Source organism: Pongo pygmaeus, chromosome 11 (genome assembly GCF_028885625.2).
Source record: "Pongo pygmaeus isolate AG05252 chromosome 11, NHGRI_mPonPyg2-v2.0_pri, whole genome shotgun sequence".
Lineage (NCBI taxonomy): Eukaryota > Metazoa > Chordata > Mammalia > Primates > Hominidae > Pongo > Pongo pygmaeus.
The window spans coordinates 110241894-110255292 of record NC_072384.2 but is presented as its reverse complement, the minus strand read 5'-3'; the positions used below and the strand labels follow the sequence as shown (position 1 = coordinate 110255292).

The following is a 13399-nucleotide window of genomic DNA, read 5'->3' as shown; positions in this document are numbered from 1 at the left end:
TTTATCACGTGTATTTTGAAATTAAAATAACCACATACAAATTTAGGGATCTGTGCAAAAAGTAGAAAAATGAAGAATACACATTTTGCCTCTATCACTAACTAGCTATGTGGCCTTGGACAAATCACTTAAATTTTAATACATTTGCTTTGATATTACCTTTTGGACACAGAACATTACTCACATAAGATTTGACAAAGTTAATTATGGTGGTGCATGTTAAATCTAGGAGATGACACAAAAAAGAACTTTGTCTCTTGTGAAATATAGTGAAAGTGCAGGATCTGGGGAAAATCATTCTCTATAATTTGGTAACACCCTGAGAGAGACATATGCTTTGGTGCAGACCATATGGTGAAATTGGAAGGGAGCACACAAACTCTGGGTCTACCTTCCTATAGCACACAGCTCTAGAGTCTACAGTTATAGCAATTGCCATTAACTTGACCTAGGAGCAAAAATAGAATGAAAGCACCTCTCTCTTATTTAAACACTTGGATCACTAATGGCAGTGGCAGCAGGCACAGCGTTCCAGGTCGTCTTTCTTTACCTGCTGCCCCTGCCATGTGCTCATCCATGCTGAGCAGGAGCTCCCAGGCAGCTGGCTGGATGTCTCCGTACATCTCCTCTGTCAGAATTGGTGCTGCCTTGATTAACAGAGATAAGGGAGCAGGCGACAAGCTCATCACCTGGGAAAAGATGGAAATCATGTTTTAAAATCTTTTAAGACAGTGAATACTGCACTTCTCTTGAAACTTAAAAGCCACTTCCCCATCTCTGCTTGCCTTAAGTGACCTTAAAATGCTTTCTAAAATGGGAGCACATTTAGTTGACATGGCATATGATAGATAAGCTTTATACCTTATAACTGAAGCATAATTATAAAAAAATACACTAATTTTATGACGTTTTTCACCACAAAATTGCTTTTCAACCACCAAGGAGTAAACTATAGATTGAGTACAACTCCACAAGAAAAGAAAGACCCCAGGAAATACATCTCTGTGTTAAAAGTCTTCATAGATTTTTAAAGGATCCTGTTTTCCTTCCTAATAGTAGATTTCCACCAAAAACTATAAGCAGCCTGTAACTGATGAAAAAGCCCATTGTGAACATGCATGGCATTTCCCTTTGAAATACATAATACATTGTGGTTATTGCCCCAGATTAACCCACAAAATCCTTTATCCATTATTTCTGACAATTTGGGTGACAAATATAGGTTCTAGACAAGTCATCATCATTTTACATTCCAGAAAAATATGAACAATTTTTTTTGGGGGAGAAGATAATGATTTAGAGCTTATGTTGTAGTAACAATACAACAATGTGTCAAGCACTGGATAAATAGGTACATGTACCATTTTCTTTAATCCATGCAATAATTCCTTGGGACAGGTCTAGTGTTGTAACCCCCATTTTATAAATGAGGTGACTAAGATCAAGAGAAATTAAACACTTGCCCAAGGTCCCAGAGCCAGAGCAGCAGACATGGGATATGAACCCAGACTGTCTCATTCCAAAACCCGTAAGTGTCACTGTTACGCACATGTGGGAAGTTAGCTCTCCTGCAATGAGGACAGTGAGGAGACCTGTGGTTCGAACCAAAGTTCCCAAGCCTTGTCTGTGGAAGCTGGCTATCTAGCAACAAGAGATTTTTTTTTCCTTGCACACTTGGTGGCACTCTTGCTCACCAACTGAAGGGGCTTTATGCCAACACTGTACCAACTGACGTTGTATGTCCCAAACATTAGTAAATAGGCTGTCTGGAGTCCCCTCCCTGTTAAAAGTTCCATGAATCCTTCTGATCCAGGTACAAATACCTGAAGTCTGATGTACTTCAGCATTCCGGAATCTTTTTTTCCTTCCAGATTGGCATCTGAAACTCTCTTCTTTAGAGAAGGTGTCCTCAGGCATGACTTATCTGAGCACTGAAAAGACCAGGAATATGTAATAAAGAGTGATGTGTTTTCTAAAAACCCAACAGTGCTATATGTCCCTGCAATTCTCTAGGCAACCATCTTCTAGTGGAAGGGATAATTAAAGGCCTTTTTGTGGGTCCACATTTTCTAAAATTTATAAAAGCAGTTTATTTATAAAAGCAGTTGATTTTATAATAAAAAATTAGCTTAGAGATATTGAGTAATGAATTCCTCTTTGACCTTTGAGGAAACTGGGATCTGGAGAGGTGGAGGAACTTGACTGAGTTGCAAAGCTAGTTATTAGCAGAAAAAGGAAAGGACAAGGGTCTCCCCATTTCCATTTCAGCACTAATTATATTTCATCAAGCAGTTAAAAAACACAAATCTTTTAATATATTTAGTCAGATAAAATCCACTCTATCCAATAGTCCTTTCATAGGGTTGGATGCTGCAAGTTGAACGACTTGGTCATAAAGGAAAGAAAACATTTCATAGAGAAGTGTTAGGAAGTTAAGGTCAAATACAGGACTCATCAAGGAAGCATGAGTTCATAGTATCCATTATCAAGGACTGAGTTGTACAGGTAAAATGATTTCTTTTCAAAAACCATACTCTTCTGTAAGAGGCAGCAGCTCTTCTTAAAAACTGTCTCCTCAACCAGGTGATTCATCTACATAAGGACGAATAAGACAATTTCTTCCTCTAACTCCTTAAATGCCAAGGGATGGACTGAATAATGCAGCTGGGAGAAGGATTGAATCTAAAGAAGGCAGGCTTATTTTTCCAGAGTCCTGATTCTTCCTATTTTTGCACTCCAGGCTGTGCAAAGAGGGAATCGTTCTCCTCAAACAGAATAAATGCTCATTTGTTTTTCCAGTGTCATGTCACTGAAACACTTTCTCCCTCTAGCCAAGGGAAAAAAAACTGAACTTCTTAAGAATTTTTGAACAGAGCTTCATAGTGTTATGGATAAAGATATTTTGAAAGAAAAGGCAAATCTAAAAGTGCATGGATATTCCAAGAAAGTCTTTCAAAACTCTGACAAAAAGACCCAAGAAAATGCATCTATTATGTGATGAATATAGAACCAACTTTTAAAATGAACCTACTTGAAAACAAGTGAATCAGGGCTCTTGCTGTGCTTTCTAAAGAAAAAATCATGGAGGTGCATACGTGGGAACACATATTATTTGGGGAGATAACTATTGCTTTGCTTTTTTCCCCTGTGAATGTGAAAGCAATATATAGCATAAATAGCATGCCCATTTTATATAATTTGAAGACTGTTCTAAAATCATATATAGCAATAGTTTTCCACATTGATGTAGAGGTGTATCTGACCCTTGGAAAAGAGTCAAGATACTAAAACTGGCACCTCTCTGTTTTATTATTTATATTTATAAAATAATAAATGTACCCCTGCTTGCACTCATTCTCTCTCCTGCCGCCCTGTGAAGGGCTGCCTTCTACCATGATTGTAGGTTTCCCAAGGCCTTCCTAGCCATGAGGAACTGTGAGTCAATTAAGTCTTTCCTTTATAAATTACCCAGTCTAGGGGATTTCTTCATAGCAGCATGAGAACAGACTAATACAATCCCCAACCCAATGATAGGCATTATTAGGTTCCTTTCAGCCTTTTCCCTCATGTGTCTTAGCACAACTGTGATGATGCTATGTGTGGCGCACAATTTTAAATGATTCATTTTACTATGATTTTATAACGAGTATTTTTCCATTACAATTATTTAAAACTATGATTCTTAAATTTTGCAAATATTTTACCACTTTCTCTTTTGGCTGGACATCTTTTTCTCCAGGAATTCTTTTGAACAATACTTCTTGATTAAATTACAGGAATTTTAACCAGGCAGATACAGGAAAATACTCAGCACACCAAAAAAAAAAAAAAAAAAAAAAAAAAAAAAAAAAAAAAAAAGATAAGCATTTATATTTGTCCCTGATACTCTGTGTTTCTGCCTACCAGGAACAGAAAGTATAAGTCAAGCTCCTCAAATATTTAATATCCTACCATGCTGCCTTAGGAAGCATGGTGTGTTCTGGTGGCCTCATGATACTTAGGGTGCTTGTTTTAGTGGAAAAGGAAGGAAGCTGGAAGGGCTTTCACATCAAGGTGATAAGTTAGTAACTCTTTTTTTTTAAATTTATTATTATTATACTTTAGGTTTTAGGGTACATGTGCGCAATGTGCAGGTTAGTTACATATGTATACATGTGCCATGCTGGTTTTTAATGACTTGATTAGAAGATAGATATCACAGAGATGGGGGTATATATGTGATGGGTTTGGGTACACTCTTATAAAGGTCTTAAAGTCCCTCTACTGGTGTGACTCCTAACTCAGACTACTGGAAGGAGCAGGAGACTAGTTCCAAAGGCATCTACTAGTGGTCCTTTGAAGAGTTAGAGATTTCACTGGACTACAAGATGCACCTAGTGGTTGAAATGACACATCAAGCAGGGATCTGTAGAGAAACTCAAGACTAGCAACCCAAGACCAAAGGACAGAATAGTGATAAATTCTGGAAACAACAGTGATAAATTCTGTCCTTTGGTCTTGGGTTGCTAGTCTTGAGTTTCTCTACAGTTCCCTGCTTGATGTGTAATTTCAACCATTATGTGTATCTTACAGTTCAGTGAAATCTCAAACTCTTCAAAGGACCACTAGTAGATGCCTCTATTAGTGATAAACAGAGATTAGTGATAAATTCTGTCCTTTGGCATTGATAAATTAGTGATTAATTCCTCTACTCAGTCATTGTTGAGGTGATTCTACCAGAGGGAGCTGTGTTCAATGGGAGGCAGTTATGCAGCCTCATGCTCTGTCAGGGATACTTGGGAATCCCTGCTATAGGATAGGGTAGAACTTGGACCAATGACATTTTTCCTATGTATATGTCTTAGAAAAATCCATCCTAGTTGACTCTGTGACTCCTCTCAGCATCCTGACCACTTTTGATTAGATTACGAATGCAAAACCAAATTTTTGACTGGCTAAGGATTTATCACTTGTGGTGTTTGGCCCAAAAGAGGAGATGGCCCACTCAAATTCCTGTCCTAGGGAATTAAGAGAAACAGAGTCTGAATCATTTAGTGATGCTTGCTGTGCAGAAAAATAATGATGCCATCTTGAAATTTTCAGTCTATGTACAAGATGAATACAGCAACAGGAGCTGGCCAGGGGATAGAATGTTTGTGCAGATGGAGATGATGCAGAAAGCAGCAGAGATGAAAGACTATGTTCATTCTGAAATGGAAAGCAGCTTTGGTTCTCATTCCCCTGAGGCTTAGCTGTTTCTTTTCCTGTCCCTAGTTTCATGAGATTCTACTGTATCCTTTGAAGAATCTTCCTAATTGTTTGAACAAGTTCAATCTTTTGTTCCTTACAACAAAAGATTATTGACTAGAGAGGAATAATAATGGTTTTAAATAAAATTTTGCCTATTCATTGAATAATTCAAGAATATTTTTTGAGTTAACCATATGCCAGGAACTAGACTAACTTCTGGAGTAAGTGCCTGCACTCCTAGAGAAGTGTAGGAAAGACAGATGACAAACAAGTAAACAAATGAAAAGTCAAGATAAATAGAAAATGATATGCATGCATGAAGGAGGACTCAGTGTGGAAATAACAAGGTATTTATATATTTCTTCTTCTTTTTTTAATTCTAAAAGAACTGTAACACTATAACAAGGTGTTTAAAATTTGGGGAAATTGAAGTCAGCCTACTGGGCTCTCTGAGAAAGGGATTTCCTCACGTTTCTGGGAAGAAGTTTATGCCAACAGAAATGCAGTATTTCTCAAAAGGTAACCTAGACTCTTCATGCCTCATACACCTTTAACACATGAATTATGTAAGTTATAGTGGACAGTCATCCTGGCCCATGAAATTAAGATCCAGGGCCTGGTCTTGGCCTTACAATAATGTTGTTCATAGATAGCTTTAGGAAAAATGTTGGTTCTGTAGGAAGTCAGTTGACCTCTTGACATTTGCACTGGAATTTACCCACACCGAGTCCTTTATTTCTTTGAGCATGTATCACAATTTGTTCCCCTCTCCTTTTTGGTTGAAAGAGGAAAAAATTTAATCTGCTCCTTTTTTAAATTAACAAGCATTAATTAAACATTTATTCTATTTATAACATAGCTTTGGACAAAGTACAGACATAGAGGAAAAATCTCAGAATTCTTTGGTAAAGGTGATATATACATGTAGAATGACAGTTTATTTTTTAAAAACCCTCAAGTTTGGAAGTACACTAAAATAGACTAACAGATTGTACAGTGAGTCCCTGAGCATTGAAATGTAGATTAGCAAATTGATCAGAATTAGATGGGTTACAAAATGTACTAGCTGCCACAAATATACTCTGCCATAAAAAACCAATTAAAAAGAAAACAGGAATGAAATATCAATTGCTCATAAGACACGATTTTAATCAGAATACTGCTTTTACTCTTGCTTTATTGCCTACTCTGTTTTCATTTTTCATCTGGAAATGTGGGCATTGTTCATTTATCTGGCAGATTCACAACAGGCAAATGAAAAGTATCATGAGAGAAAGCAAAGAGCTTGTGGAGGAGGCTAGCATTTTGGAAATAAAATGTTTATCACAGAGGAGTCAATTCATCTTTTCAGCTCTCTACCTGAATGACTAATTACAATATGTTAAAGTTAGAAGCACTTATTCATGCTTTACTTTCCCTTTCCTTTTCAGAAATGTAAGCAATAGCAGAAGGTTGGTAAGCCTTTTCTACTGCTTCAGGCGAGGGGCCTGGTTGAGGCAGAGTGGAGGGCACTCATGAAACACCCTAGGACTACAGCTCTACTCACTCACTTAATATTAATAACTGCTCTACTATTACATAAGTGAGTACTCTGTTAGGTTATCATGCAGGACACAAAATGTGAAAGACTTCCTCAGTTCTCAAAAAGCTTATAATTAAGTGCAAGCACATGCCACTGCTCGCAGGATAAAATGAAAGCCTTCCCATGGTCCCACATGGTCTGGTCTCGAGCTGCCTGTGCAGCTTCATCATGCACCGCAGTCCTCTATGCTCCAGCCATGGCCCTTCATACTCATCTCTTCTCGCTGGTTGGCAAATCTGTATCCAATTAACATCTATGCATCCTTTAGTCAAAGCTCACCTGTCACTTTATTGGAAAGGCTGTCTTTTATTTTCCCTTACAACACCAAAGCCTCATTCATAAGCTCTCTTAGCACGGTGTAACTCTCCATTATTTCACTTATTGCAGATGTAATTTTACATCAATTTGGGAGGTTTATTTGATCAATGTCTGTCTTGGACTAGATTATGTGCAGTATATGAGGGTACAAACTGTATTTTTTTTTTTTTTTTTTTTTTTTTTTGCCCATTATTGTACCCAGCACAAAGTATGGGCTCAGCATGGTCCACAGGTTCTTTAAAGTCTGTTGAATAGATGAATGGCTGGCTGGCTGGCCGGATGGATGGATGATTGAAAGAAGAATGAGAAAACATGAGTAAAATACAATTATAATTTAGTTGAAGAAGGAAGTAAGGAAAATAACATTTAGTGTCCATCTGCAGTAGGCCCTGTGCTTAACACTTGAAGAATCAAAAAAGTTTCATGGAGGAGATGGCATTTAAAGATCTTAAAGAATATTTGGGTTGGGCTATGTTAGATTAGAGGCCCAGTGCCAGCAAAAAATATAGCAGTAAGAAATTCTAAAGTGTGTATGGAGAACAATGATCAATAATTTAGGCTCATGTATTTTTGAAACTTTCAACATATATGGTTTTAACCTAAAGCTAAGGAAGTTTTTATAGTAAGAAAGAATTTACATAAATAAAAATAGATTTTCTTTAAATGCAGTGTCATTTATGTTTGAAATATATATACAATGTATATACATATACATGTATGCACACACAAACATATTTACTTTTTTTCTTTTTATGTCATTATTTAGTAGTTTATTTGTACCCCACATTGGTCTATTCTCCACCTTCATTCCCCTCAGAATTTGTATTATTTGCATAACATGAAATGCAAGACAGTCTAGTTTAAAAAGCCCTGACTCTGATGTTCCATATTTCTAAGGTTAAAGTCTAGCTAAATACATTATAGATATAAACTGTGGATAATCCCAACTTTCTGAGCCCCCACAGTTGAAAAACTTGTAAAATGGGGATAAAATAACTCTTGCAATGGTTTTTAAGAATCAAAAGGCACTTGTCAATGAAATGTACTTACTTTATACCCTCACACATACATTTAGAAAAAATACTAAAATATCATACCCCATAGGATGAACTTGCACACTTATGAGGTATATCAGATATGTAATTTTTAAAGAGTATTTTGTATGATTAAAAATTTCTTCAATGAACATGTATTGCTTTCATAATAAAAAACTTGTAATTAAAAAAATCCCTTTGTGAGCACTAAGGTATAACAAATTGCTACATGACTCAACTGTGGATTTTTGTTGTTATTGCTCATATTCTCTCATTGTTTGATGTATATATTATCGCTTACCCCCTCCCCAGCCCAAACCTGGTTTGCAAATTCCTTAGAAAGATTTTCTGCTCCTAGTTTTTTCTTCTTAACAGAATATCTAGCCTAATATTGCGCCAACAGAGGACACATAATAAACGCCTGTTGAAATGAATAGGTGTTATATAAAAATCTCTTTGCAAAACCACTTAGGAAAAGCAGCTGCAGGGGCAGCCACAACATTCAGTCAGGCATCTTGGCTGTGATGCCTGTTCAGGGGCAGGTGGAAAATTCAGGCCTTCCCTGGCAGGAGCACAGCAGCCCTGGTCACTGTCTTCATCTCCTGCCAGCTCAGCTGCTCAGGGTAGTTTTCAGAAAAGGGCAGCTGAATACTTGAAAAATGTAATAGTTTCTTGAAGCAATTTCCTTTAGTCTGATTTGACCTAGATGACTCTTACTTGGCTGTGAACAGTGGGCCCATTTACGCATATTTTTTAGTACATAGTTGTATTAGTTTCCTCTTGCTGCTGTAACAAGTGACCACAACCCTCATAGCTTAAAATGACACAAATTTATTACTTTACAATTCTGGAGGTCAGAATTCTAAAACAGATTGGCAGGGATGTGGTTGCTTCTGAAGGCTCTAGGAGATAATCCATTTCCTTGTCTTTTCTAGCTTCTAGAGGCTGCCAGCATTCCTTGGCTCATGGCCCCGCATCACACTGACCTCTGCTTTTCTCACGACATTTCCTTCTCTGCCTCTGACCCTCCTGACTCCTTTTGCCACTTATAAGGACCCTTATGATGACATCGAGCACAGCTGGATAATTTAGGACACACTGCCCATTGTAAAATTTTCACTTACATCTGCAAAATCTCTTCTGCCATGTGAAGATATTCACAATTTCCAGAGTTTAGGATGTGAACGTTTTTGTGGGAGAGGCATTATTCTGCCTACCACAATAACTTATTCATCATCATCATCATCATCCCTATGCATTCATATTTATTTACAGAATAAGACAAAACCTGAGGAAAGATTCCATGTTTACTCATGGACAAGAAGACAAAACATTTTTCTTTCTTGTACATCTCTTCTGCTGTTGTTTAGATGCACACAGACCTGATTGTTACAATTGCATTTGCTTGAAAATTCTTATTTCCAGAGAAGAAATTGTTAGGACATCATGTTCCTAGTATTGGAATATCATTCAGTGGTCGTTTACTTACTTCTTTCTGTTTCTTGCCCCGGAGAGCCACACTGCTGATGTTGCTGCTTTCCCTCAGGGAGTCCACACTGTCTCCATAGAGTAGCTTGATGGCTCTGACCAGTCGGGCACAGGAGCGGCTGTGGTGCAGGTAGCAGTGGGGATGGCAGTAGTCAATGTGAGTGCAGATGAAACTCTGCTGATTGCACAGCAAGATCATCACCTGGAATACAAACATTCCTGAGACTCAGCCAGGCAACCAGGGTACAGAAAACTGAACATATCTATGGGGTGGAAGATGGGAAGTCAGAATGTCAGCTTCCCTGGATGTGTCTTGAAATCACAATGGTCCAATAATTCCCAAAGGAGGACAAAGGGTTCTTTATCCACTTGGCCTTTTGTTCTCCCTCCATTCATACTTGATAGAAGGATCTCTTTGAAACATTAAAAGGTTAACAGGTCTTCAAAAACTTAAAACAATTATTGTGGAGTGTATGGTTTCCAAATATTCTCAAATGGAGATTCTGAACTTAAAACTAAATTTTTTTTCCAGCTCTTATGTTGGGGAAGGAACCAGATGGAAGGGCACAGACTGGTGAGAAATTCTGTCCCAGAGGATCTGGCTGACCTTTGACAGCTGTGGGACACCTTTAATGCCAGCCCACCCATGTGGGACTTGAAAACGTTTCCACTTCTTCTCCGCTGGCCAATAATCTTCTACTAGAAATTGAACCTTACTGTACAGTCTCATTTCCACTCTCTGCAAAGTGATACTTTTCCTCTGGCTTTTAGAACATTCTAGCTCTTCTCTTGTAGCTAAATCCAAATCAAATCCTCACATCTCCTATAATTCTCCCATTAAAATTACAGAAGGGAATTCATTTGATTTAAAGGATATGGTTATTTTAAGACAAGGAATAAAGGCCCTTGCATTTGGAACTTCTTAAGGAGCTTTTCTTAAAAGGCAATAGCATACGCAGAGCCACAAGGTCAGTCAATAGTGTGTACAGTATCTTCTGAATGCTTCCATCCTTCATGAAACTATAATAGTTCCCACCTTGACAACTAACCAGTGAGGGACTGTGTGCCATATTGAACACAAAGAGAGCACAAAGCAAGGTGATGTGGGCAAGGCCAATATGTTGATTGCAGCCGTGTGAGAGAGCCTAAAGCAGAGGACCTAGCTAAGCTGTGCCAGAATTCCTGACCCATAAAAACTATAAGATAATAAATGTGTATTGTTTGAAGCCATTAAGTTTGTGGTAATTTGTATGCAGCACTAGAAAATTAATACATTCCCCCTCTAACCGTGTGTGTATATATAGTATATATATATTACATATATACTATATATAATGTGTATATATATATAATGTATATATAAATATATATATAATGTGTATATATAAAAAAATATAAATACATATATATATATATACACAATTTCCTGTAGGGAGTCCACACTGTCCACACACACACACACACACACACATAATATAATATATATATTGTATATACACACACACACGAGTCAGCTCTCCATATCCATGGTTTCTGTATCCATGGATTCAACCAACTGCAGATCAAAAATATTCCAAAATATCCCCCCCAAAATTTTGTTTTTACTAAATATGCACAGACATTTTTGGGAATCATTATCAATACAGTATAATAACTACTTATATGGAATTCACATTGTATTAGGTGTTATAAGTAATCTGGAGATGATTTGGAGTATGTGGGAGGATGTGCATAGTTTATATGCAAATACTATACCATTTTATATCAGGGGCTTGCTCATCTGTGTATCCTAGTATTCATGGGAGGCCCTGGAACCAATCCCCATGGATACCAAGGGATGACCGTACACACACACACACACACACACACATGTATACAGGCATACCTTTGGAGATATTGCGAGTTCAGTTCCAGACCACCACAATAAAGCAAATGTTGCACTTAAGTGAGTCACAAAACTTTTTCTATTTCCCAGTGCATATAAAAATCATGTCTACACTATACCATAGTCTGTTAGGTATGCAATAGCATCATGTCTAAAAAACCAATGTACATACCTTAATTAAAAATGCTTTATTGCTAAAATATGCTAACAATCACCTGAGCCTTTGGCAAGTTATAATTTTTATTTTGCTGGTGGAGGGTCTTGATATTGAGGGCTGCTGACTGATGAGAGAGAGAAGTGATTGCTGAAGGTTGGGGTGGCTGTGGCAATTTCTTAAATTAGACAATGAAGAAGTTTGGCCCATTAATTGACTGTTCTTTTCATGAAAGGTTTTTCTCTAGCATGTGGTACTGTTTGATAGCATTTTACTCACAGTAGAACTTCTTTCATAATTGCGATCAACCCTGTACAACCCTGCTGCTGCCTTATCAACTTAGTTTATGTAATATTCTAAATTATCTGTTGTCATTGCAATAACATTCATAACATCTTTACCAGGAGTAGATTCCATCTCAAGAAATTACTTTCTTTGCTCATCCATAGAGGTACTTCCTCACCCACTCAAGTTTTATCATGAGATGGCAGCAATTTAGTCACATCTTCAGGCTCCACTTCTAATTCTAGTTCTCTTGCTAGTTCCATCTTATCTGCAGTTACTTCCTCCACTGAAGTCTTGAATTCCTCAAAGTCATCCATTAGGGTTGGCATCAACTACTTCCAAACTCCTGTTAATGTTGATATTTCATCTCCTCTTGTGAATCACAAATGTTCTTAATGACATCTAGAATGGTGAGTCATTTCCAGAAGCTTTCAATTTACTTTGCCAAGATCCATCACAGGAATCCCTATCACTGTCTGTGGTGGCAGCTATACCCCTGCAAAATGTACTTTTTTTTTTTGAGACAGAGTCTTGCTCTGTTGCCCAGGCTGGAGTGCAGTGGTGCGATCTCGGCTCACTGCAAGCTCCGCCTCCTGGGTTCACGCCATTCTCCTGCCTCGGCCTCTCGAGTAGCTGGGACTACAGGCACCCGTCACCACGCCCGGCTAATTTTGTTTTGTATTTTTAGTAGAGACGGGGTTTTACCGTGTTAGCCAGGATGGTCTTGATCTCCTGACCTCGTGATCCGCCTGTCTCAGCCTCCCAGAGTGCTGGGATTACAGGTGTGAACCACCGCACCTGGCCACAAAATGAACTTCTTAAATCATAAGACTTGAAAGTCAAAATTACTACTTGATCTCTGGGCTGCAGAATGGATGCTGCGTTAGCAGGCATGAAAACATCATTAATCTTCTTGCACACTTCCATCAGAGCTCTTGAGTGACCAGCCACATCGTCAATAAGCAGCAATCTTTTGAAAGAATTTTTTTTTTTTTCCTGAACAGTAGATCTCAACAGTGGACTTAACATACTCAGGAAACCATGCTGTGAAACAGATGGGCTGTCATCCAGGCTTTATTTTTCCATTTATAGAGCTCAGGAAGAGTAAATTTAGCATAATTCTTAAGGGCTCTAGAATTTTAGAATGGCAAATGAGCACTGACTGAAACTTCAAGCTGCCAGATGCATTAACCCCTAACTAGAGAATCAGCCTGTTCTTTTAAGTTTTGAAGCCAGGTATTGACTTCTTTCTAGCTACGAAAGTCCCAGATGGCATTTTCTTCTAACAAAAAGCTCTTCTACATTAAAAATCGTTTTATAGTATAGCCACCTACATCAATGATCCTGGCTAGATCTTCTGGATAACTTGCTGCAACTTCTACATCAGTACTTGCTGCTTCACCTTGCACTTTTATGTTATGGAG

The 13399-nt window shown here is 37.9% G+C and overlaps 1 protein-coding gene across 4 annotated transcripts in view; it reads right to left on the bottom strand.

Annotated features, from left to right (window-relative positions):
• The window catches only part of UNC80 (unc-80 homolog, NALCN channel complex subunit), a 230340-nt gene that overhangs the window by 87648 nt on the left and 129293 nt on the right, over positions 1-13399 (bottom strand). For all 4 annotated transcript variants that reach the window (XM_054477213.1, XM_054477211.1, XM_054477214.1 and 1 more), the window contains 3 exons: positions 9653-9853; positions 1824-1931; positions 551-689 (listed from right to left, as the gene is read on the bottom strand). In XM_054477213.1, the coding sequence (XP_054333188.1) occupies positions 551-689; positions 1824-1931; positions 9653-9853 (448 nt within the window). The remainder of the gene's footprint in view (positions 1-550; positions 690-1823; positions 1932-9652; positions 9854-13399) is intronic.